The sequence below is a fragment of the Zootoca vivipara genome, chromosome Z1 (assembly GCF_965207765.1).
Source record: "Zootoca vivipara chromosome Z1, rZooViv2.hap1.1, whole genome shotgun sequence".
Taxonomy (NCBI): Eukaryota; Metazoa; Chordata; class Lepidosauria; order Squamata; family Lacertidae; genus Zootoca; species Zootoca vivipara.
Genome location: NC_142583.1, coordinates 35,651,008 through 35,678,590, shown reverse-complemented (window position 1 = coordinate 35,678,590; position 27,583 = coordinate 35,651,008). Strand labels below are relative to the sequence as shown.

At 42.0% G+C, this 27,583-nt stretch overlaps 1 protein-coding gene across 11 annotated transcripts in view; it reads left to right on the top strand.

The window, feature by feature from the left end:
- The first annotated feature begins 6,244 nt into the window (after positions 1–6,244).
- The window catches only part of TMEM131L (transmembrane 131 like), a 69,909-nt gene continuing 48,570 nt past the window's right edge, over positions 6,245–27,583 (top strand). For all 11 annotated transcript variants that reach the window (XM_088660237.1, XM_088660236.1, XM_035114147.3 and 8 more), the window contains exons 1-3: positions 6,245–6,500; positions 7,313–7,383; positions 15,126–15,169. In XM_088660237.1, the coding sequence (XP_088516363.1) occupies positions 6,377–6,500; positions 7,313–7,383; positions 15,126–15,169 (239 nt within the window). In that variant the 5' untranslated portion in view covers positions 6,245–6,376. The remainder of the gene's footprint in view (positions 6,501–7,312; positions 7,384–15,125; positions 15,170–27,583) is intronic.

The following is a 27,583-nucleotide window of genomic DNA, read 5'->3' as shown; positions in this document are numbered from 1 at the left end:
TTTCCAGTGACTACAGTGAGTAGGTAGCCCTTGATGTGTGTGCAAGTTGGTGTGTGTACCAAAGCACGATAATATGGTCTGAATCTCAAAGATTATAAAATTGCAATAAATTCATTCTTAGCTGTTGAACAGTATTCTACTTTCAAAAAGTTGTATGGTTTTTTATGTACAGTTGTCATGTACAACTTCAATATTTTATTTATTAATTAGTGTTTTTATAAAGAAAATAACAATGATATAAATAAAATAGAGCAAAGAGGTCACATGCATTGGGATTATCTAATTACCGCCAAACATTATATATGGACCGTCCTATAAAAAGCAACTGTTTTCAGGACACAGCACCCTGGTACTAACTAGGTTGTACTGCACCAATCATGTCTCCACAGTGTTGATCACATGCTTTCTGTTTCTTCCTTGGCGCCAGTGATGGCTGGGTGTCTTCTGGGACCAGTAGGGTGGAAGGCACGGAACAACCCTTGGTGCCAGAGTCAAGGACATCCTCTTCCCTTTAAGTTTAACAAGGGCAAAACTAAGAAGCGGACAGCAAGCAGGGTTGCCTCCTAGATCGTAAGTAAGAAAGAAGGCAGGCAGGTGGTGACCGGCTGTTGACAGGCTGAGGTTAGTGGGACTGTGCCCCATTTGCTCTAATGGACAAGCCTCCACTGGCACAATTCCAAGTTCTGGATTTAGCCTTTAAAATCCTAAATGGGTATTATAGGGCTGTGAAACCAGGAAACCTTCTCGGTTATTAAGGTAGAAAGCCCTCTCCACATGCGCTGTTGCATTAATGTGGACAGTGGGTTCCTGTCCCCACTGAAAACATATTCACTCCATGGGCTCCCCATCCAAATTCTCAATGTCTTCTGCAAATCAGAACTTTCTTACTCCTAAATCTTCAAATGAAAACTGTTCTTTCTCCCAAGTACTTTGGGGAGTTGCTAATTGTTTTACAGCAGGCATCCCCAAACTTCGGCCCTCCAGATGTTTTGGACTACAATTCCCATCATTCCTGACCACTGGTCCTCTTAGCTAGGGATCATGGGAGTTGTAGGCCAAAACATCTGGAGGACCGCAGTTTGGGGATGCCTGTTTTACAGTAGTTGCTTTCCTGTGACGTTACCGACTGCATGTCTCATTGGCCCTGGGTTTGTGTGGCACGTCAGCCAATTTTGTTGTTGTTTTGGAATGTGATGTAAATTGAATGCAAACATGGGGTGTATGCTTTTCAGTAAACATAAATACACTAATGGCTAGTAGACAGTCATGTGAGTATACCACATAATTAGAGGTCTGGCCCCACCCCAACCTACCGTATGTGAGTGCTTCAATCACACACTGAAATCCTGTCCCGGGTGTTTTGAAATTTAATACTAGGTGTAAGTGGCTGCCATTGGTACTGCAGTGCATAGAGAGGTGTGGTTTAAGCCTGCTGTGATCTCAGTAAAAAAAAATCCCCCATGGCAATTAGTATCAGGAAAAATGATGTCATTCTGAGCCCCCTCCCATTCTAATTGCCACTCTGGGGGTGTTGGTGTTTCCAATATAGCTGATGATGATCCCTTGGGGATCCCCATGCTTAAGTATTTCATTTCAAAACACCCAGGCCATGATTGCTAATCAGATTGTTAAAGTAACATGTAGTTAGGCTCTCAGAGAGATGTGGAGTTATGTAATGGGGAAGTGACGCTTGCATTGCTGCAGGTGCATACAAATTGAGACACTGTTTTAGGCTGGGGAAAAGTGATTAGCCTGCAGGCTGTGGCTTGCTTGATTAAGTTAAGTCTCCACAATCAGTCAGGGGAATCCCTGATACTGGATGGAAACAACCATATGTTTGATGCACGCTACTCTGCAGAAAGCAAGGTGCTCCCTGTGTTCCCTGTCTAAACCCTGAAGCAAAACTATATTTTTAAATATACAGAATGTTCACAATACACAGTACAAACCATTTCATCAAATAATGGGTGCATTTAAAGAAGGGAAATAGAGCTTTTATATAAGTTTTTCTAAGAAAAAGCAATTAAAAAAACATTTCTAAACACCTAATTGTATGACTGCCCCTCTATTTCTTTCTACCCTTTACATTTTAAAAATGGCAAATGCACACACACGTAGAATCGTATGAACTACTTTCTGCAAAGCTTTGATACACATATGTAAGAAGAAGACTCTAAGAAATATGTAAAAAAAATACTACGTAATTATGCAGTGTATAGAAAAGAAACCACAATTCTAATATATATTGACATAAGAAACAATAATTGCTTTTTTTTAAAAAAAAAGGGGGGGCGGAGATAATCACTCTTGCTCTCCCCCTTCTACCGTATCTGCATTCTTTTTGGGCTGCTTTCTGACGAAGTGTTCTTCTGCTTTAAAAAAAAAACGGAAAGGGAAAACATAGCACCCCTTTATCTCTTTGCACGTACTCAGGGCGTGCCTTTTTAAGTGAACAGAAATTAGTTAAAGTTTGTGAATGCTGAATTTAAGCAACTGTGAACCAGCAATTATCCTTGCTCTAAGAAAGGGTGGGGCTCACTGTTTGCTGAAGAGGGCAAGTGGAACTTCGTGTTAGGAGCTTGCTCACCTTCCTCTGCATTTCAGTGCTTGTTTCTGGCTTTAATATTGTGGAGTTCATGGATCAGGGGTTGAGAACTTCAAGGGTGGGGCTCCCTAGGCTTCCCTGTCTGACCTTGAAGACTCTTCCCTAGGCTATAACCATCACTAATCCTGCTCCCACACCCTCCTCAAGTGCTTCGGCCTGGCTAGAATGTGGCCTTGAACTGGGACAATGTCTCTTGCTTGTCTGGATGGAGGTGTGTGTGTGTGTGTGTGTGTGTTTGTAAACACTGCCTTTGGTGAAGCTGGAATGTAGCCCATTTTTGCCTCTGGCCTCACCTACCCCTGACATGCAGGTAGGGTGGGGTCAGCCCAGAAATATAGACCTTGTGGGGGGCTGGACTATATTGGGGGGGGGGATGAACGAATTCCTATGCCGCACAAATAACCCAGAGATGCATTTTAAATAAAAGCACACATTCTACTCATGTAAAAACACCAGACATGTCCCACAAATAACCCAGAGATGCATTTTAAATAAAAGGACATATTCTACTCATGTAAAAACATGCTGATTCCCAGACCGTCCGTGGGCCGGATTTAGAAGGCGGTTTGGGCCGGATCCAGCCCCCAGGCTTTAGTTTACCTACCCATGGGATAAAGGGACAATTCCATCCATCTGCAAGACTGCTAGGAGGAAAGCAAGCCTCAAACTGGGAGTAAATAGGCTTATTCTTCTTTTTTGCGTGGTGGTGGTGGGGAGAAATTAAGCACAACATGTTTAATTAAAATATCCCATTAGTTTTAATTCTGCTTTGACCACAAAGTTGGTATGAAGATGGAACAACCACAATAGCCCCCCTTTAAATAATATTTCATTTGTACTTGACACCAGAGTGCTCTCAAAGCCTAACCTACTGAAATACCACCTCTTTGCTGCTGTTTTTGAATGAGTGCAGTATCTTTGCTGACATAGACTAGGGTTTTTGTTTTTCAGGTTTTGAAAGTTCTAAAAATTTGTGAGCTGAATTTGTAGGAGGTGTTATAATATTACTATTATTATTTTATTGGTGTGAGTTTTGATCACCTATGAAACGGAATAATGCACAGCCAGGCCAATGTTTGCTACAGAACTGCTGTCACTGAGCAATGCCTCTAATGTGTTGTTTGCATTTGGTATTTGCATTCTAGGCTGTTATGTTAAACAGCCAATAAGTCTCTCTGAACTCAGCAGACTTTGTTTTAAATTTGTATAATATTGGCCTGCATGTGGGTAGATCACGGGTGTCAAACACAAGACCCGCGGGCCAAATCCGGCCCGCCAGACCTCGTCATGCAGCCCGCCGAGCGCCCAAACCAGCGGGACCCAGCAGCGGGACCTTGCTGCTGAAGTGCCGCGCCGACAAAGCGCCGACAAACAGCTGGGGCGGGGGGGGGGTAGAAAGGTGGCCGGAGCAGCGCTGCGTGGAGCGCCCCGAGCCACAGCAGGAGAAGGAGGAGGCAGCTTGCCGGGTCAGCGCATGGTAGCACCGCATGGAGAGTCCCAAGCCTCTGTGACGCAGCAGTGCTCTGTAGCACTTTGAATCCTCCTCCTCCTGCAACGGCTCGGCGCCTGGAAACGGCTGCTGCTGCTGAAGCACAGACAAAGCACCCAGCAGCGCCTCGTGGAGGAGGATTCAAAGTGCTACAGAGCACTGCTGCGTCCCAGAGGCTCGGGACTCTCCGCACGGCACTGCCGGGCACCGACCTGGCAAGCCGCCTCCTCCTCCTCCTCTTGCCTCACCTCCTCCTCCTCCTGCCGCAGCTCAGCCTCATGAACGTGAGCTCAGCAGCGGCTCAGCCTCACAAAGGTGCAACTCTGAGGCTTTACCCACTTCTCCTAAAACAGACACCCGCTGCCTCACGCTGCACGGGAAATGCTTTTTGCCCCTGGGTCCCTTCGCGCTCTTTTCTGGCGCTGAATCAATTACATCACTTACATTATTACAAAAAACAGTAATAATTGAATGCAGTGACAATAATTTATGATTATTATCATAAATTATTGTCACTGCATTCAATTATTACTGTTTTTTGTAATAATGTAAGTGATGTAATTGATTCAGCGCCAGAAAAGAGCGCGAAGAGTGGACACATAGTCCTACAGATACAACCGGCCCTTTGAGGGTGACCAAACTGCTGATGCGGCCCCCGATGAATTTGAGTTTGACACCCCTGGGGTAGATGATTTATCAACTAGGGAAAATGTTTCTTTACACTCATTATGTTCTCAAAAAACTCTTCCTGTGCCCTTATGGGCCCTTTGTAGGCAGAGATAAAGAGGTAGCAACATATTATCTGGAGCCAGTTAAGATTCAGATACATTGTTTTGTGTTCGGGTGTTGCAGCAAAAATATAAGAGTGTGTCTTGTGGTACCTCAAGAAGGCAGACACTTTTGTGGACGGGATGCACAATGTAGTCCAGGGGTCAGCAATATTTTCCAGCAGGGGGCTGGTCCACTGTTCCTCAGTCCTTGTGGGGGGCCGGACTATAATTTGGAAAAAAAATATGAACGAATTCCTATGCCCCACAAATAACCCAGAGATGCATTTTAAATAAAGGCACACATTCTACTCATGTAAAAAACACCAGGCAGGGCCAACAAATAACCCAGGGATGCATTTTAAATAAAAGGACACGCTCTACTCATGTAAAAACATGCTGATTCCCAGACCGTCCGTGGGCCGGATTTAGAAGGCATCCAGCCCCCAGGCCTTAGTTTGGGGACCCCTGGTGTAGTCTTTTAAGCTGCAACAAGACCCTCTATTGTGTTGTATTCCAAAATCAGAATGTAAAGGGGAACCCTCATGAAATCAATCTGGAAAGTCCTTCTCACCCAGAACCAGAATTTCCAGCTACGTGTCTCATGAGATTCACACTGTATCTGTAATTGGAGAGCCAGTGTGTCACAGGGGTTAACATGTTGGACTAAGACTTGGCGGATGACTGCATGCACACACACCATACATTTAAAGCACATTTACCGTCCCGTCCCCCGCATTTCAGGGCACTGGGAATTGTAGCTCTTTGGGGATAAACTACAATCCCCCCAATTTTTATTTTTTTTTGAGTGTGTGAAATGTATGGCTGGCATGCAGCCGAACCCTCAGCCATGGGAACTCGCACTGGTCTCAGACCAGTTTCTCAAACGCATATTTAATTGGATGATTGTGCTTATAAAATGGTTGGCAGGGGTGGAGAACAAGGCTTAGCACGTCAAGCCATCCAGAGGTCCTGAGAGGACAATAAATAAACAATCGCGAATATTTCTGGGGTCAAATAACTTGGGTATGGTTCTGCAGGCATAATGATTGGCGGGAATTTCCTCCCCAGCCCTGTTGGGGGGGGGGTTTGACTGCTCTGGAGGGGCTTCCGTTCTTCTGGCGCAGAGCAGGGGCTTTAAGCTGCGGGCCGCTCCGTCTGCCGAGGGCCTTCCCCGCTCTCTTCTCTTTTTCCCTCGTGCGCATCGGCCTGGCTCGCTTTCCCATGTGCTCTGGAGAAAGAGCAGCGCCAGCGCCTCCCCCCCCCCCCGCGGGGCGGAGCCCATCGCGAGGAGGGGAAAGCTGCCTTCTCATTGACCATGTCCCACCCCGCGCCTCGCCGCGCTCTCTTCCTCCCTATCTGTGTCGCACACGCGCGCGCAGCGGAGGGAGGCGGCGGCCGCCACCGCAGCAACAGCTGTAGCTCGGCCAGCCAGCTCCGAGCCATAGCGCAGAGCAGAGGCGAGGCGAGCCGAGCGAGCGAGCCCGAGACCAGGCAGGCAGCAAGGCAGGCAGCATGCCGGGGCTGCGCTACCCGCCGCAAAGCAGCTACTGCCGCGCAGCCACGGCCATGAACCTCCTGCTCGGCGTCTTTCAGGTCCTCTTGCCCTGCTTTCGCCCGGGAGAAGCACAGGGCCAAGGTAAGAATGAATGGCTGGAAGAGGCGGCCAGCTTGGAAAGGAGTGGGGGCTTTTTTCAAGGCACTGCTGAGGTGCAGCGGGGCTGGAACGCCGCTTCGTGAAGGGAGACCCCACACGGGCCCCCACGGGCCGCCTTCCTCATCCTGCCTTTGTGCAGCGACTCTGCGCTGCCGCCTTAATGGTTCCCAGCCCCGCTGAGGCTCTTCCTGTCTCGTTCGCGGAGCTTCGTTCGCCCTGCCGTTTCGCTTTGTTTGGACTGCGAAGGGCGGCCGCGACCTTATGACAGGCGGGCAGGCGGCGGGGAAAAAAGCGGGCGGCGTCGGCCCACAATGCGGGACTCCTTCCTTCCCTGGCGCGCTGCCGCTGCATGGGCTCGCGCTGCTGCTGCTTAGGCGGCGTCGGCGATGCCGCCCTGTCTGCAGCCTTCGCGGGTCACCACTTGAAGGAAGCGGAGGCCCTTGTTTGGACTCGGCCCCAGGCTGATCTTTTCGTCAACCCCCCCCCCCACACACACAAAAAAAACCCTGGCTTCTGATGCTCCTTTTGTGCGCCGGGTCTGCCTGCCTTTCGCCCGTTGCTGCTGCAGCAGGAGCGTTTTAATATGGAAGCGTCTCAGGGACGAAACAAAACAAAGCCCAGCCTCCTCCTCCTCCTCCTGCTGCTGCATGCAGCGCTCTGGCTGTGAATGGCCCGCGAGCCGAGAGGAGGCTCTCCAAGCTCGCTGCGTGTGGGTCGAGGCCAGGCCTCTGCATGTCCTCCGCTCTTGTTTCTGGTGGAAATTGAAAGGAGCCTTCTGTTTTGTTTTCGCCTAGCCATGGACCCCATCCCCAACGTGGTGGAGTTGTGGCAAGCGGAGGAAGGGGAGCTCCTGCTGCCTGCTCAGGTAAGGAAACGAGGGGCGGGGCGCGCGGGGGGTATTGCGCAGGCGCAGGAAGGTGGTGGTGGTGGGAAGTTCTCCTGCCTTTAACTCTGCGCAACGGGAGTTTGCCTTCTACAATGCTGCCTGCAGCTCAGTCTGTTTGCCCTTTTTTCAACCTTGCCTCCTGTGCATGATTTTGCAAGTTATGGTGGATTTGGATTCGGAGATGGTGAGACCCGGTCAGTACCGGAAGTGGCGCTTCCGCCTCACCTTGCCAGGATTTTGGCAGCAGACGCAGTTATGATTTCATTCTGCTCCTGAAAGGGAAATTGGGTAGGCATCAAGTAACATGTGATGCTGTTGGGAGGCGCGCTGAAGTCTGGCTGCAACTGATATTTGTAAGACAAACCCAATTGATGCAGCATTGCAGCATTATTTCTACAGGGAGCAAGTTTTATTAAATTCAGTGCATAGGATCAGTTCTGCTTTTCTCTTCTGTTGGTTTAGTGCTTTTCAAGACTGCATCAGTTTATAAACTGTAACACTTATTTCCCCCTCCCCTTTACAGTACAGCATCTTTCGTTTTCCCCTTAAATGCCAACCATATTAAAGTGAGAAAATACAACAACTTAAAGGAGTGTTTTAGAATTTTTATGCACAGTGAACAGGTTATTCTCAAATTAAGTTAATATTTTATTGAAATGAATTTATTTTTATTTCTAGAAGTATGTATATCCTGCTATATCATAAATATCAGGGCATTGTACATTAACACAATTCAAACCATACAAAATAATTATTGAAGTGTCTGGCTAATAAAAATGTCTTAAGCAGCTGATAATAGCTTGTCAGCATACAAATACCTGCAGCATGAAATTAAAAACCAAATGACTTATTTACTTTGTTAACGTTGTACCCAGATGAAATAATTATTTGTTTATTTATACTACATTTTAAGCAATGAATTGGTAGGCTGGATGTGGGTGGGGAAAAATTGCCATTTCTGGTTACAGATACAATGAAGAAAAAAAACAAGTAGCTGCAACTTTTTAAAAAAATGGTTTGCCTGTAGTTGTACACAGGGAAGCATTAGTAAATGCAGTTTTTGGAGAAATGCATTGCAGAAATCTCAATTCACCAGTGCAGTGTCAGGATATTAGTAGATTGATCTAGTAAAGCCTTGTGAAATGGTAAGTAGACTGGTCTAGTGAAGCAGGTGTGGGGAACCTTTAAACCCGCAGATGTTTCTGAACAATAAGTCATAATACCTGGCTATTGGTCATGGTGCTGGAACTACTAGGAGTTGCAGTTCAGCAACATCTACAGGGACTACAACCCCCATCACCCCTAGCTAGCGTGACCAGTGGTCAGGGAAGATGGGAATTGTAGTCCAAAACCAACTGGAGACCCAAGCTTGGGAAGCCCCTGCTCTCAGCCACCTTCACTGCATACAAGCCTGGGAACCACCTCTGCCAACTGTGCAGAAGACTCTCTATTTGAACTAGCAATACATCATCTGCAGAGCATTCATCCTGCTGCAACTTCTGCGGAAGAGGCTATAGATTACATGAGCAGGTGGTGGGTTGACTCTTGACGGGTTTCCCCTTTTGCACATTGCCTCTTCATGTAGCATGTAGAGGTGAGGGTGCTCTTATCCTTTCTGATGCAAGTCCCCTGGATCTTTCTTGTGAGAGAAGGCTATGTTAGGGCCATGGTAGTCCACATGGTGCCCTGTAGGTGTTGTTGGCTACTAGCTCCCATCGGCTCCAGCTAGCGTGGTCAATATTTAGGGATGAAGGTGATGGCCCAGGATGAGGATGAAGGCTGCTCCGTATCACAGTAATTTAAAAGAGTCCTCACCCAACTTAGTATCTGCCAGATGTTTGTACGGTATTACATTTCTCATCAGCTCCATTCTGGAGGGGAAAAGGTTAGACAAGGTAGATCTGAACTATGGTTGTCATGGAAGTTAGGGATGCAACTGTTTATTGTGCATAATTTGTATTACTTATAACTCTGTACCTTGCGGGCAGGGTTGACCTCTAGCTCACCCCTTCTCAGTATCCAGTAGCTAGTCAGACCACTGCATCAGTTCTGCAAGCAAATACTTACAAATGCACAATCAAGTGCATTCAGTTGATATTGATAGGATAGCTGTTTTCTATCTTTTGATTTCCTGGTAACTGTTGCCTTTTAATTTGTATCATCTGCTGCATGACCTGCTGTCACATATGTTAGGGGAAGTTTAGAACCAACATTTTCTTTGCTCATTTAGTTAGCTGTAATTCCCTGTTCTGTGTGTTTTGTAAATAAAATCTGGTCATTTGGTTAACTACATTGGTGTGTTCTGATCCAAAGGGATTCTGGCCAGCCTAGTTTATTGTACCCTATCTTATTGTTTTGGGTCTTCCTACCAGACACCTGGGATGTCTCAGTTGGTAGAGCACAAGACTCTTAATCTCAGGGTTGTGGGTTCAAGCCCCGCGTTGGGCAAAATATTCCTGCATTGCAGAAGGTTGGACTTCTATGTTTCTAGCAGCTGTTAAAGTTGGTATCGAATATTGAGGGGAGTTAGGTGAACAGAGATTGAGAACTGGCAGAGTGGTGGCTTGGTGTGCTACTGAGATTATTCTTCCCCTAAATAATTCAGAGTCATATTGACCTAATAGATGAGGTCAGCTAGTGATTCCTTGACCTATTCCAGGATTGTTTTAGTCCTTTGGGCAATTTTATATGTACACAAGTGGGACCCTGTGATAAAATGTTGCAGTGTCAAGTGCTTCTACTCATGGCCCTCGTCACTCCATTCAGTCCCCCACCACCACCACCAGAGCATGCTCAGGTCATCATTTGCCTTTTGGGAGTTTATTTGAGATCTGTGTGGTCGACGCAATGTGGCATTTCATTATTATGGAGTTGATATACTATATATATATATTGCATATCTGTAAATATTGTTTATTGTAGGCCAGTATAGGGGAAATAATTCTTTCAACTTCAACATAAAATAGTCTTTCTTCTTTTCTACCAAGAACCTTCTCCAAGCTATTAGAAAAGGAAAGTTCTTATTTCCTTAGTGTATTGTATTACACCACTTTGAAAACTTTTCAGGGGATGAATTCCTGCTCATTTTTATTTTTTATTGGCAGACATACTAGTATCAAAATAGAGTCAAACTCATTTAGGCATCTCACTGCTGACAGTTCTAAAAAGCAGCAGTGAATTGCTGACAGATCTTCATCATTCTTTGCTATAGCCGCTAGGAGAAGTGCATGCCAAGCAGAAGGGCCATGTTGCTCTTTGTTTGACTACTTCTTAAAATGCCTTACAAGGAAGGGATTTAGTTTTTAGATGCAGATTGTTTTATTTCTCCCTATGACTTGCAAAAAAAATGTGCAGCCTGTGTGTAATTCCAATCCTTAGTACCCCCAAGGATCTTCTAGACCAACCTCCTGCAATGCAGGAAATATATTAATGTTTTTAAAGCCCCAAGAGTGAATTGAGGGTTAAGTTTTTGTTTGTGAAAATACCCGGCCACCAGAGTTATTATTTTAAGTTCTTTCAGAACCTTAGTCATTTTCCGATGGCTTTGGAGTGCCACGGGAGGGTAGAAGAGACCTTTTCTGTATGTTGAGGTAAAAGGGAGTATGCAACTAAGTTTTACTCAGAGTAAACCCAGATTGACTTTAAACTCAGACCCATTGACTTTAATGGACCAGACATAGTCTTGTTCATTTATGTTAATAAATGAGTAAAACTTAACTGAACACTGGTTGAAGGATATATCAGTGCATTTGGGTGTATATGATACAGTGCAAATGTGGTCAAGTAATATGGGATGAGGCAGTGCTATAACTGCTCTACTGAAATAATATTGTGCCAGAGTATACCTATTTTTAGTCATTTGCAAGTTGAAAAATAAAATAAAATAACCAACTTAAGCTTACCAGGTTGCATGGAGATGACTCTCAATTTCTGCCAAGCAATTGTACAGTGACCATTCTCCCAATGATGTCTGTGAGAAGAAGCCCTCCTATCCACTATGAATTTGTACAGAAATGTTGCATATACATGTATGTGTCTGTGGTTACCTAAATTTCCTTGTGTGCCCTCAGCCGTATGACGAGGGTGTCCAGGGAGTCCTAGCCCATTCAAGAAATGATTTCCAGTTAACTTTCAGGGAAGTAGGAAAGACCATGTGGCAGTGGCTATATCTGATGCTGTCCCTGCCCCCAACCTCCAATTGCACTTTATGGTGCCCAAGGAGAGCCAAACCTGAGTTGTGCTTGGTGTGCTTTAAACAAGCATGTTTTTTATTTATTTATACATCATTGCAACAGTGATTGCTGTATGTGAATATGAGCTATCAAAATGCATATACAGTAAAAAGCAACCACAAATAGCAGGTTTCTTTTGAACTTGCCTTTGTGGGAGGATTGGTTAATTCGTTTTTTAAAGGACTGGTATTTCCTTTTAAGAAAAAAAAATGGTGGTACTTGTGGGCAAAGATTAAATAAAAAGGAGCAGTTCTGAAGGTGTTAAAAATACAGTTTTGTCTCAATTATCAGCAACCTTCCACATTTATTTTAGTTAAGCTACCTTGGGCATTTCCTAAAGTTCTTTGAATCAGACTGATATGAAATATATGATACAGCTATAATATGAAACTAATGAGAAATGAAAGAAAAATAAACATTGAAACCAAGAAAAATTGAGGTGGATAAAGCCAAGTCTGGAAACGTAAAGCAGCAGCTGCTGCTTCTCCAAATATGAACACTGCCCCACATACATGAGGAAATTGGTGCAGAGGGTGCCACCTGATTAGAGCCCTATCTTTGTTTTTGCTTGTTGCATGAAGAGGTATAGCCAGATAAAGTTAATCACTAGCCTGTGTAGGACTGCTGGTAATACTTTCCTTCATTTGTATTTTGACAATACAGTTGCACACTTTCAGAGAGAGAGAGAAAGAAAGATTGGTTTTAAAAAATTGAAGAACTACTATTGATGGTTTAAAATAACTCTAAATATGGAATCTGCATAGCAGAATCTGGTTACAGAATATAAGGCCCACAAGGAGTCTGAAGGTCATTTTAGTCTTTGTGTTAAACCACATTTATACCACAATTAAACTCCATTACAGATTAACTTTATCCTGATAACATGCCACAAGCCATGACCCGGAGCTAAAAAGTGCTTTGTTCTAAATTTCCCCATAGCCAATGGATTCATGAAATGTTTTATTAGGGCTGTCTATATAGTTTAGTTGAGCAAACCTAGAAACATTTTGAAGGGGAAAGCAAAATCCTTAAGGGCATTGGCCGTCAAACCTGCATGCAAGAATATAGCCAGCTGTAAGGAGAATGCTCCCGTTTGTCTGTTTTAAGGGTATTATTTGCACACACACACACGCACATACACACCTGTGTTACAAAGCTATAGTTGCAGCTGTTGCAAATTTCAGAGGTTGCATGTGGCTTCATGGGGGAAATGGATTCTTCTCTTGTCTTTTATCAAGGATGTATCATATAGTAATTTGAATGAAAGCTCAGAATGTGGAAGCTATGTTCTCATAGTCTTAAATGCAACATTAACGTTTCTTGCTATTTTCCTCAAAGGCAGGGCAGGAAAACCTTTGCAACTTTAGTAAATATTTAGAATCCTGGGCCCGAAGCAATGCCTGTTGACAGAGATTCTTCAAGAGAGAATTGGGAGGTATACATATAATTTGAGCACATCCACCTAGATTCCGAAATGTGTGATACTGGATTCACTACTTACGATGAGTCACTGGGTTGCCAGCAATGGGATTTGGGGACATTGCTTTCCCAGAGTCTGAGCTTATGAATGGAATGCCACTTCCCATCTTTTATGAATCTGTGATTTCCGGGACTCTCCCAGGAGTTTTCAAGCAGCTATAATTTTCTGCTGATACGTAGGCTGTTATCCAACTTTAAAAAAATAAGGTGGTGCTTTTATTATTGACATTTGGTTGGCTGTAACTGCAGAACAGGTGGGCAGCATCAATTCTTCCAGCCTTATCTTGACAGTGACTGTTCATTGGTATCCTATCCACATATTATATTATGCTCAACTAAATTTTATACAGTGAATAACAGATAGCTAGTTTTTTTGACATAGTGAAATCAAATGCTATCTGAAATGATATCATGGTACTGTATATAGTTAGCTTGTGGAGTTAATAAGATGCTGAACATTAAATAAAAGATGCCTGAATAATCTTGCTGAACACACACTTACAAATGCATGTATACATATGTGTTCAAAGGAGGTTGGTGTTGGTCAAACTTCCATGAGAATAGAGTTGGCAGTGCAGATTAGCCTGCTGCCATGTAAACCTTTGGATGCCCCCCCCCAATTACTTGTTAAGCATGACTGTATTCTTGCTGCTTGTTCCTGTATCTGAGGACACATAGGAGTGAGGTAGGGGTGGAAATACAATAGGCTTGCCATATGTCAGGGAAATTGCCGACATGTCCTACTTTTTGGGTGTAAAAATGGCATGGGGGAGGAATTTAGTCAGGGAAAACCTGGATAGTGTGATGGAAAACACAGCAGAAATAGCTCCAAAAAGCTTAAAAACACATTGGGGGGGAGGTTTCCAAAAAAAAGCTCAACCAAGTTTGCAGGTGTCATGAATTGTACCTTTTGAAATATGGCAACCCTAAAATACAACAATTAAAATGCATATGTTTGACCTATGAAGTGTTGCATCATTTTATCCTTGGGCCTTTCTTCTGAGATAAGCTTGGATGTTGGTCACATGAGGTGGTTTGTTTTTATATGAACTCAGAAGGAGCAAAGCTTATACGGGTACATTTTATGGCTTGTACATCTGTTTTCTCTGGATGACTGATACAGATTCATTTTGTCTAAAATTAATGCACACACTTTATGTTTTTGGGTGGGCAACAAGCAACAGATTTGTTTCATCCTGGCACTTAAGGTACCTCAGGTAAAATAAAATATTTTCCATTAGAACCAAGTACCTGAGTGTTCACAGGTACTTAAGTGGTTCCACAAATTTGTATGCTCTTCTAGATGCTGTTGGACTCAAGTTGCCATCAGTCCCAAACAGCATAGCAGTGGTGAGGACTGATAGGTGCTGTTGTCTGAAAGGATGGAAATGACTCAGTATTTCAAAATTCCAGTTCTGAGGGAAGGTTGTACTGAAAAAACAATTTGGCGCCTTCCAGCCTGCAAATTGTCCCAACAATTTATGGAGGTCTCAAGGTTGGGAAATGCTGCTTCATTGCATATCAGTGTAATAAGCAGCTTGTGAGGTTTTCTGAAGACTATTTGGAGTGATATACCTGGCTATTCATGCTGCCTTCTGAAATTATACTGACTGCTTTTACTACTCTCAATAGCGATGCTTGCTATTCTTTCACATTTAACTTTTTATCATTTACAAAAATGTAGTCTGGACAGATGAATGAATTTAATTTAGAATAAGGTATTTGTTTGCTTAAAATTATTGGCCATGGTTAAACTGATAAATGTGATAAACCAGACTGTGCAATTTCCTCAGCTATATTGAACTCATTTGAACTGGTTTTTAAACTTGTGGTATTCGCTGATATCTCACTGCTTAGCAAAATGGAGTGGGCTGATTCAAACATCATTCCGTATAGGGGGTCCCACTGAACAGAGTATCCTTAAACAGCTCTGGGATTGCTAAAATACAAAGGTATGCTGGAAACTTGTATGTGCTGCTTATGTTTCATGGTATTTTTTCTGTCCACTAGGCTGAATCGGAGGAGGATGTGGAAGAACATCCACAAGAGCAGAGGTAAGCAGTGTTGAGATAAAAATTAACATATTCCATCATACAACAATAAACTATGTTTGCATTATTCCCTATATTATTAGTGAAGTTGGTTACCGGTACTTTGAATAATTTAATTTATGCTTGCTCTCTTAGTTGAGTGATGAAGATTAACAGCTTAACCTGTTGGTTTTGTCAGTGTTGTGGTTTTATGTTGTATGTTGCCCTGCAATATTTCTATGGAAATATTTCTATGAAAATCTGGTTTATTTATCAATAAATCAATGAATGAGGCTTTAATAAATAAAAAATAAAATATGCTTCTCATGCAGTATTCATTACCCATTGATTATAAGTTTAATTTTTAAAAACATTGAAGTACCAGGGTCTCTTAAGATAAAATAGTCTTTTTCCAGAGAATCCATACTAACAGAAAGAAGAGAGAAGGGGGTGCCTTGTTGATGCTTCATTTAATTAAAACTGAATTCAGGTTTTATTATTAGTGCATATTCAGTCTTACTGTCTGAGGGTATGATCAAGTTTCTTTTGCCTTCTTATTGCCAGCAAATGATTAAAGCCTAGAGCAGATGGTAATTGCACTGCTCCTTGTTTTCCTGCCAAGGAAAAAACAGGATTTTTTTTTTTCAGTGAAGGTTGTTTCGAGAAGCGTATTGCTTCATTTAGTTTTCTGAATGTAAAAAGTGAAATCTACTTGGCAGTAAACAACTTTGCATTTTCAGGCCTTTTGGTAAGGTAAATGTGTCCCCTGTTGCAGCTGCGTTCTCTCCCAACAGCTGTCCTGTTCAAGGGCATTCATCCCATATCATGACTAGCATTAGCTAGTATATACAGTATATTTTTAATAACTTTATGGCATTAACTAGTTGTATAAAAGCACTAATCCATTTGGATTACTACAGTGAATTGTATGTCGTGCTACCATTGAAGATGGTTCAGGAACCTTAAATAATACAAAGCACAGCAGCTAGATAGTTAACTTAGGCTCCAGAAACCAATCCTATGTAACCAGTTTTAAACCCACACCAAGTTCCTTTATGGTCCATTTTGGGGCTTTACCCTGCTCCAAGTCACCTAGAGCAGGGGCGGCCAACTTCCAGGAGACTGCAATCTACTCACAGACTTAAAAACTGGAAGTGATCTACCCCCGTTATATTGGGGTTCAGGTCAAAGTTGTTTAGCTTTTTTTAGAGGAGGAAAATGCTCCGTTTTAGTGGGGTTCAGAGGGGAGGTGGCAAAATTTTGGGGGGAGGGGATTAGCCATTAGCCGCTCACCAAAATATCGCTGTGGAAGCAGTCTGCCTCACAGCTAAAACTCTGTCTTATGTTCAAGAGGAAAGGAGAAAATGCAGCGAGGGGAGAGGGGGCGGGACCAGGTGCTCTTAGGGAAGAGCAAAGGAAAAGGAGCCCGCGATCGCCTAGAACCTCCCAGGGATCAGTCGATCCCAATCGACCTGTTGTACATCCCTGATCTAGAGAGTTTTAAAAGTGATATCAGAGACTGTCTTTCCTCATATAACCTGCATGATTATTCAGATCTTCATTCGAGCTCCTCTATGGGTGTGTCTCCTTTCAGATGCAAGTTGATAAGCAATAGGACCTTTTAGTGCAGACACCCCAAGTCTAAAATGCTCTCTCCAGGAAGGTTCACCTGGTCCTGGGTTTGGTGTCTTTTAACTCACTCTTGCCTTTCCTGGTATTGTAGTAGAGAATTAGATCTTTGTATGGCTTCATCTTGCAAGCAAACCTATGGTTATTACCCATCTTGTGGAGTTAAAACACACACACACACACACACACACACACACACACACACACACACACACTGGTTATATCAACTATCTCTCACACTTTTTTCCCCTTAACAAAGTTGACAGTGTTGGTTTTTCTGTCTGGAATTCTTTAGTACAACTATTAATGGTTATTAATGATTGGAGCAAAGACTGGCTTACCTTTGCGGTGAAAACAGAATGGCTTGGTGCACCCAGTTAAGAGCAAAGTCGAACATTCAACTAGTACTCTATAGAGTAAATCTTCCATAATTTTGATGGCACATTTTCTTTCAGTCTAAAAAAAAAAGATTTAAAAAGTTGGGCCCATTCTCAAACTATTAGACTTCAAGGATACTTAATAGAGCAGGTGTGGGTAACCGTAGACCAGGCATCCCCAAACTTCGGCCCTCCAGATGTTTTGGACTACAATTCCCATCTTCCCCAACCACTGGTTCTGTTAGCTAGGGATCATGGGAGTTGTAGGCCAAAACATCTGGAGGGCCGCAGTTTGGGGGTGCCTGCCTTAGACTCTCCAAATGTTGTTGAACTACAGCTCCCATAATCCCTGGCTACTGGCCATGTTTTCTGGGGCTGATGGGAGTTAGGAGATGCTTTGACCTCCCTCAATAACCTTCTCCCAACATGTGTTGTGTGCATGCGAGACATTTAAAAACGAGTGGTTTTTAAACTGGTTTGAAGTGAGCTGCTGCCTAATGCCTACACCAGACTTCACAGGTTAAAATTGGTCTCCATTATTCTTGATTATCCCAGAAAATACGCCTTCACAATTTTAATAAGCTGATATGTATGTTCGCGCACATTCCTCATTCCTCCTACTCAGTGATGTGTCTTCTGTTCATATGTTCAGTGAACTTGGATCATGGAATTGCTTTAGCAGGTGAACGAAAGACCTGTTATGTTTTGAGAAATCTAGCTCCTTTAACTTATTCGTAGGAACATTCCTTTAATATTCCAATAGCATGGAGAGAGAATCTAGAAGTTGGAATGTATTAAGTGTTTTTAAGAATTTATTTTCCTATACAGTGGTGCCTCACAAGACAAATTTAATTCGTTCCGCGAGTCAATTTGTTTTGCGAAAAATTCGTCTTGCGAATCACAGTTTCCCATAGGAATGTATTAAAATTTCTTTTTTTGCCCATAGGAACGCATTAATTAAATTTCAATGCATTCCAAAGGGAAACCGCGATTTGCAAGACAAATTTTTTGCAAAATGAATTCATCATGCGAGTCACCATCAGATCGCAAGACGCATTCGTCTTGCGAAAAATTCGTCTTGCAGGGCATTCGTCTTGTGAGGTACCACTGTATTTGGATAAAAGTAAGCACATGCCAGATCCAACCAACTCCCAAAGCTCCCCCCCCGATTCCTGTAAAAAAAAACACAGGTGCAAATTGATGGCCACAAGCTAAATGCATAACAATTTCTGAAAGTTGATAAAGTATCTGTTGTTGTTTTTTTAAAAAGCTCTGCTAAGCCTTACTAAGCTCTCAAATCATGATAGCGATCTGCAATGTTGTATTCTTTGATTAACTTGTTTAACTTGTTAGTCTAATTTTAGAAATAATCGGTGATGCACAGACAACTGACTTCCTGTGTGTATGTGTGTGGGCATACCTCAGAATATCTCTATAAGGTCATTTAATGTGATGTGCAGATAAGATGACGATTCTATTACCTGTTTTCTTTATATCAAAAATCCAAATGTCTGCTTTGGGTTAGAACTGAATATATAAATGTCATTGTCCAAGATGCCATCATGCTAGACATTTTTGAAGAAGTCTTTCTCTTTGCGGCATTGTAGGATACATTATGTATCCTAATGGACCACAGTCATACCTCGGTTTAAGTATGCTTCGGTTTGAGTACTTTCAGTTTAAGTACTCTGTGGACCCGTCTGGAATGGATTAATCCACTTTCCATTACTTTCAGTTGGAAAGTTCGCTTCAGGTTAAGTACACTTCAGGTTAAGAACGGACTTCCGGAACCAATTAAAGTCATACCTCGGGTTAAGTACGCTTCAGGTTGAGTACTCTGCGGACCCATCTGGAACAGATTAATCCACTTTCCGTTACTTTCAATGGGAAAGTTTGCTTCAGGTTAAGTATGATTTGGGTTAAGTACAGACTTCCGGAACCAATTGTGTACTTAAACCAAGGTACCACTGTATTAGCTTCCCATAACCAAAGGGAAGATTTAGCTCATGTGTCTCTCATTGGTCTTAGTCTTTATGGGGTAGTTGGTATTTTATTTAGTGTAGGAAATGTAGCCATTTACTAGGTGAATGCTTTAATTGAATCTACTTTCTTTATCTAGCTGATAAAGAAACCAACTCAAACATCTCAAACTAGGAGACATTGAATGTTCTATTTGCTCCTTCCTAAATTATGGGCGGGTCCTTTGGGGATAACGGAAGCTATGAGTTGAAGAGCATCATTAGAAATGGGGTGGTAATAAGTTCCAGCAGTACCGTAGACTGAAATACATATTCTGACTTCTTAGGTGGACCCTTGAGGCCAAGCTCCCACTGCCATGCTTTGATGCCAATATCCAGTGGGAAAGTTGAAACTGAATACATTGTTTACATTATTCACATGTTAGTGGAAAAAGCAATTCCCTGCACCAGGTGAACCAGTTGAAATAATGTAATAACAGCCATAGTTGAAATAGGTCAGGCAGGCTGATTATGCTAAACTTTTTCAGAGACACTACTTTTCTACTTATTAAACCCCAGGCAATCAGCCTTTCTGCTTGTCCTCAAAGTGCATTTTACCATGTTAGAATGGTGTGCAACATGAAATTCATTAATAAATCAATTGACCTACATAACATTTCTGTCATAGGACTGTTAGGGAAACAAACTTATTTTTATTGTTAGATTTAAAATTGGAGAGATTGTCCTTTCCAGGGTGGTCCTTCACTTTACCAGTCTGCTCATTGAGAAGCTGACATGAGATTTGGTTTTTGTGCCAAAACAGGTTGTCGTTGTGCTCCTCATGGGAATCTCAGCAAATTATGCTTTTGCAGCTACAAAAGGGAGGCAGCTGGGAATTCAAGGAAACTATCAGGGGATGTGCCTTAATGAATCTAGCATTTATGCATCACTGTTGGTAGTTCCATGTGGGCAAATTCCATTCTAATTCTTAGTACTTCTGGGGAAATGTACAGTAAATCACAAAGTTGATTGCTTTGGATATTCACAATTACAGTACATGAATCTATAGAGATATGTGATGTCTCTGTTGTTAATGGATAATTACTAGTTGTTTGGGGGAGAGCTAGTATGGAAGACAAGCAGAATAAGCATGATGTGGTTACTACTTTTTATTATTCTTATAAAAGCATCTTTTAACATTATATATCATATATCAAGGTTCTCCAGCTGCATGAGAGCCTGGATTGTGGTGCTGTTTGTGCTGCTGGTATTTTTCACAGCACGTTGCACAGTCTACAGTTTTATCTTTTGAGGGTGGAGGGCGTGTCAAAAGATATTTTACTTAAAAGGAGAACGAAAATATTGCATAGAAGAACATGAATGTGGAAAATAGCTTTGTGTTTGTTATTCCTCTGTTGATTAAAAACAGCTTTCTTGGATGTCAGAGTTGTGACATTTGAAACATTTTGGTGAAGCCTCATATAAACGACTTTAGCTTGTTTACAGTCCTAACATTTGAAGAGGGTTTTTTTCCAGGAGCCTTTAAACCTTCATAATCATTCTTAATCTGACTATTCTTCTAATCATTTTAAAGTCTGAAATATTTTATGGTCCCTGAGTTTATAAAAGATTTCCATTATGGGTTCAAGTTAATGGTCCTTGAGTTTCTAAAAGTTATTTGGAAAATATAAGGTATTATGTACTTAGTATAAGAATCAGGAAACTGCTAGTGTATTTATGTTCTTCTGAGAGTTAATGTTTATTTGTTAATACAAATGAAAGTCAATGCTGCAGTAACATGTATTTCTTGTACTGTACTGCACATGTATGTCAAAGCTGCAATTCCAGTACAGTGGTACCTCTACTTACGAATTTAATGCGTTCCAAACGCACATTTGTAAGTCGAAAAAAATTGTAAGTCGAATCCCATAGGAATGCATTGGGAGAAAAAATGTGTAAGTCGAAGCAACCCTATCTAAAAATTCGTAAGTAGAAAAAATCCTATCTAAACCACACCCAAGATGGCGGACGGAGCTCCATTCGTAAGTAGAAACATTCGTAAGTAGAGTTATTTGTAAGTAGAGGTACCACTGTATTAAGCCTACTAAGCAGTAAACCTTATTGGACTCAGTAGGATTTACTACTGAGTAAACATGCACCCTGTTGCACAGTTAATATATACTTCAGTTAAGAGTGCTCTGTGTCAGGATTGGGAGAGGGGGAGAGTTACAAAATAAACACAGAAGTGGCAGTAAAATCACAAGCATGCTATCTACATTATAAATCTAATCTAAAGTTCAGTTGTTTGTCTAGCTTCAGTCTCCTTGACGCTGAACCATCAGACTTTTTGGAAAATGAGGTTACTGTATATATGTTATGTGCTACTAAAACAATGTTTCTATATAGGTTCAGAATATACAGAAACACAGATCTGGTTCTTTTAGGACCTGGGATTGAATCTGTTCAGGAGCAACTATGTTGCTGGACATCCATGCTTTGATCACTATTCTTCATTCCCCCTGCTGTATCTGTAGACCAACTTTGACAGGTGGGCAAGATTGCCTGTCTGCCAGTCACCTGATGTTCTAATGTCATGCGGACAACGCATGTTAGAGTTATAAAATGAATTAAAAAAAAATGGGGGGGGAAAGATCATTTTAATTGCAAATCAGCTGGACAGTGGTTACAGCAATCTCCTTTACAGGTGCACTCCTTTGTAGATTCATTTCCAGCGACAATCAGCTGATTGGCAGTGAGAGTGCACCTTTAAGGGGGTTTCCTGTAACTGCTGATCAGCTCATTGGCAGATACTGGGCACTTCTTCAGAGTCTTTTTGGAGCAATCACTTGAAACCCAAGCTCCTTCCTCTGTAGGAGAAATGATCTGTTTAAAGTTGTACCATTTTCCCTACATATGTTGGGGAAGTGGTTTGTATTCAAAGTGCTGCCTGCAAATGGAACAGTTTTTCTCTGCAGAGAGGAAAATGCTCTATTTGGAGGAAGTACTTCGAATCCAAACTGCTTTCTCCAGCCCACTAAGCTGCTCCAGGCAATTAGATCCCAGTGGGATCTCATTATGATAGTGTACATGATAAAGCAGCACAGCACAGTATAATAAAAACAAAACATTAAAACAGTGTGTGCGTGCACAGACAAAAAGCAAAATGGATCTGTTTCAGGGGCTCGTACTGTATGGTCATCAATTGGAATGACCAGAGTGATGTCAGGCAGATGGTCAAGCTCCAAAAGGTGGCTGTCCTAGTTATGGTACAGGCATTTCTAGAGCAGCAACTCTCTATAATGAGAGCAATATTACCATGTTGTAGATACTGATAATGGACAATTGTAGCTATGGTACTTAACTTTTGCCTTTAGCATAAAAAACTTCCCAAACCAAGCCGCTCCTCATTGTAGGCTTGGGGAAAATTGTGACCCTCTAGATCAGGCATGTCAAACCTGCGGCCCTCCAGATGTTTTGGACTACAATTCCCATCTTCCCCAACCACTGGTCCTGCTAGCTAGGGATCATGGGAGTTGTAGGCCAAAACATCTGGAGGGCCGCAGGTTTGACATGCCTGCTCTAGATGTTGTTACACTCCAGCTCACATCAGTCAGCAAGCCCAATGGCCAGAAGTCTAGGAACATCTGGAAGGCCACAGGTTCTCAACTCTGCCCTGTTGACTACCTAGATCTCCTGTTCTGTCTAGACTGATGAGGTGTAGTAGCCTCCTCTTGCCATTATCTCCTTGTGCCTGTTCACTGGTTCTGTAAGCTCTGCTCTGTTTAAACTATGACCCCCAAAGGGTAATCAAGTGCCTAAAATACAGATTCTCATAAACAGTAATTTCACTATCTCATAATTTCTGTTAGACCAATTCTCTTTCTCTGTTCTGATGTGTTTAACCTATTCAAATGTACCACTTCTTGATATATTTATAGAACAATACGCTATCCTGTTTGTGGTAATTTTTTTGTTCTTGTTTTGCTAAAGTACATATGGTGATTCTATTACCTTTATATTTTAGTTCCTGAACCTTGTAAATAACAATAACGATCAGTTTTGTAGGTTGCATTAAAAATTTATCAAGGAGAGAAGGAAGCTGAAATTACTTCAAATTAATTATCTGGTGCGCGTTTTCCTCAGGATTATCCCAACAGCAGCTGGGGAAAATAGCATTTGAGGACAAAAGAAAGAACATAGTCTCTTAAGTTTTATAGCTAGTGACAGTTGCTTTGTCTGGGTATTCGTCAAAGGGCAGCCAAGTGTCAGAATAATCCTCGATTCCTATCCTGAACTGAAGTAATTTAATACATACCATTTTCCCATTGCTAATGCTTCTCTCAATTATTTTTCTCACTGTTGTTTCTCATTTGTGTGTATTTAATGGAGTTCCAATTTCAAACTAATCTTAAAAGACAAATATCTTGTTAATATTTTATGAAAGAAATGCAGGCAGACATAATTGCCACTTTTGCTGCAAGAGGATGGAACAAGAAAGTGGAGCTTAATATAATTGTGAGAAGTGTAAGAGGTTTAAAATCAGAACGTTTTGCTGCCTATGTTTGAAAGTAATGCTAAACGATCATTTAGTGTAAAGCCACAGGCCATACCTGTAAGGAAGAGATTAGATGTTTTATCTTTCTTTTTTCAACTAAGCACAGTTTGTTCTTATGCCTTAATTTGGACAAACTGTGTTAATGACAGGAGTAGCCATTGAGATGCCATGCAGGTGATGGACTACAGACAATCCATGTTCCTTGACCATTGGATATGCTGGCTGGGGTTGATGGGAGTTGATGTCAAACATCTGGAGAATGCACATCAGCTACCCCAGGTTGGGAAACAGGCCAAGATTAGAAACCATGTGGCTTGTTTCCCTTGAATTGAACACAATTTCTATGGGTTTGGACATAACAAACACAGCTAATATTGCAGCTCTTGTAAGGAGAGGGAGACTAAAGTATAGCTTGTTATTATGCCTAAATCCAAGAATTGTGATGGACAAGTTCTCAATTTTAAAAAAATGAGTATGAAAAACCAGAAATTAAATGTTTTAACTAGAAGCAGTGATATATTTGAGAAAAATGCTGGATATAATCTTAACTGGGAAATGGTGCTTCAGAGATGAAATAACTAAAGCGAAATGAAATAAAACAGACAGAGATCTAGTCAGATAAATACAGTTGGCAACTCAAATGTTCTGAACCATCTGTTGTGCTTGAGAGGACAAATCGTAAATTTACTGAATGAGGTTTCATTTTCCCTGTGGTTTCCCAGTTGAGTACACCTAGCCAAAACTTATATTTAGAGGTGAACTGTTATCTAAACTTTGGTGTAGCAATGCTTTTTTGTTTTTTTTAAAAAAGCTTTTGCAACGACATGGAAAATGTGCTGCCTTCTGAAGTGTTAGTTTGTGTTGAAAGACTATTCCACAATATCTTGGTGCCTGTCATTTTCAAAGCCTTGTTCATGGCAAGTAGCAACAGAATGCCAGGAGCTGAAGGGGCTATTCTACTTGACCAGCCCCTTGACCCATGACTTACATGCTTTGTTGTGGCTGTTAACTGCTTTTCTTCAATGCCAATTTGATTTCTGTTGCAATGTTTCCACTTCGAGTCTCTTGTCTCATCCCCCATCCTGTCACTCCCCTCCCCCTCCCATTGTAAATAAGTCCTGCTAGCCAGTACGGTAATCGTCCACTCTTTACAGCATTGATGAATTTCTAAGATTACAGTCTTTCTAAGTGCAGCTCAGATTGTCTGGTTTTTATACACTGTTTTAAAGATAACATGTTTGGGAGTGTGTGTGTGTGTGTGTGTGTGTGTGTGTCTTTTAAAGAGGTATACTCTTGTGCAGCTGATTTAAAATATACCTTAGCAGTGTCAATTAGAATTCTAGTTAAAAAGTTTGAGATTACTACAGTCATACCCCGGTTTGAGTACTTTCAGTTTAAGTACTCTGTGGACCCGTCTGGAACAGATTAATCCACTTTCCATTACTTTCAATAGGAAAGTTCGCTTCAGGTTAAGTACGCTTCAGGTTAAGTACGGACTTCCAGAACCAATTACACTCATACTTCGGGTTCAGTACGCTTTAGGTTGAGTACTCCGCGGACCCGTCTGGAACAGATTAATCCATTTTCCATTACTTTCAATGGGAAAGTTCTCTTCAGTTTAAGTACGCTTCAGTTTAAGTACTCCACAGACCGTCTGGAACGGATTAATCCACTTTCCATTACTTTCAGTGGGAAAGTTCGCTTCAGGTTAAGTACAGACTTCCGGAACCAATTGTGTACTTAAACCGAGGTACCACTGTACTTGGCTTCGTCCCAAAGTCCTGAAATGAGGTACTGTACATATTAAGGATAACTTAGGGCAGGGGTCAGCAAACTTTTTCAGCAGGGGGGCGGTCCACTGTCCCTCAGACCTTGTGGGGGGGGCGGACTATATTTTGGAAGAAAAATATGAACAAATTCCTATGTCCCACAAATAACCCAGAGATGCATTTTAAATAAAAGGACACATTCTACTCATGTAAAAACATGCTGATTCCTGGAACGTCCGCAGGCCGGATTTAGAAGGTATTGGGCCGCATCCAGCCCCCGGGCCTTAGTTTGGGGACCCCTGACTTAGGGTGTTCATACTGCCTGTATACAAAGAGAGTCATAGTGTCTACATCTGGATGTCATGGCAGAACGTTCAGTGTGACATGAATAAGCCTAGGTGAACTTCAAGCCCCCTCACCTTTTCTGCATGACCACAAAGATGAGTTTGGAACCTTTTTATTACTGCTCAGTTAAGGACCGATAATGTCTTTGACTGCATATATTGGGTTGCTAAAGGGTTCACTGGATGGCATTGAACAAATTACTTATCACATAATCTTTCCTATGTTATTTGGGATAATATCCACATACCCTGAGTTCCGTGAAGAATGGACAGAATACAAGTGTGACAAAAACAGATTAAGAAGTAGACACAACTGCAAAGCAAAAACTTGAAAATTTGAAGGAATATCAGATTTCCAATGCATCCTTAAGAAAGTTGCTTTGTATCCAGTACAAACTGCCATGAATTATACAAAATAGTGTTCAGTATTTAGGAAATAGGAATAAAACCCGACTAGACAGAAAGTTGTTTCAGTATTGTTCTATAAGGTGTAGGTAGCATTCATGTCATGGTAAATCAGTGAATAATTTCCCATGAACACAAGCATGGCTCCTGCTTTCCACCCCCACCACCAGCATTAGCAACAAACAACGATCCCTGGATTAGTATTACATTGGAATTGTGGGTTTTTCTTTCTCTCCAAACAGACCATAATCTGAAGCCCAATCTTTGCTTGCTTGAGTGAAACAAACCGGTGTCTCCAGCATTAAGCCCTAAGGGTCATGGTTTGTTGCTTTCAGGGGCTACAGAGAAGGAGCAAAGTAGGAGCCATCCCTACTTTGCACCCCTACCATTAATTATATTTTACCATTATGTGAGAACTTGCCCAACTGTGCTTACTTTTTTAAAGTTGTCTGCTGGTACCGGTAGTGGTTTTTTTTCCAGGTTTCTGATTTTATTTAAAATGTGCAACTTACATTGTACCCAGAATATCGGGCTCAGTGAAAGTTTTAAGAATGCTATTATCATGTGTTCCCATCTGTTGCTGCTGATTACAAATATGAGAGCTGTTACTGGTTTTGAGTTCCCTCTGACAATATAGCTTCCAAAGAATATACTAGCACTCTAACGTACGAAATCACCTGTGGTCAGATCCACCTCTTAAACTGTAGCTTTGACCATGAGTAAGATGTGTCTCACAGTAGTTCTTCGGACAGTTATACACGAACAGCAAATGAAGAGTTTTACCACCTTTAGACTGCAGATGGAGCAACTGCATTTGTTTGGTGTTGTGTGGATAGAGCAATGGGCTTGGCCCAGTGAGATCTACGTTAGGATCTTTATTTAAGTCATGAAGCTCAATTGAGTGACTTTGGCCCAATCACTCTCAGTCTACCCAATTTCGTAATGGCCTGGTTGGAACATGATGTGAAGCCAAGTTGTGGTTTGTTTAAATGTCAGAACCCACCATGGTTTGTTTTCTGGAAGCAAACTGCGTTTTTTTTTTTGCTGACTTGCTAATCATCGCTTGTTTTAACTGTGTCTGAACCCAACAGCTATTTTCATGGGCGTAGCCAGGATTTTTGTTAGTGGGGGGGGGGACACCTCAGTTTGCTATGTATTTTTATTGATTGGGGGGGGGGGAGCTAGCCTGCCTCAGATTCTCACTGAGGCTACAGAGGCAAGAACAGCTGGAAAAAGTTGAAAATAAAGGAAAAGATTGGAAGCGAGGTAACAGAATTCCAGCCTTTCTTTTCTCCCTAATGTGGTAAGTTAGCATTCCCTGTGTATGGTTTTTTTCCATGGCAGATTGGTCAAGAATATGGCCCCACTCCACTAAAATCTGCATCTGTACTCCTGTACCTG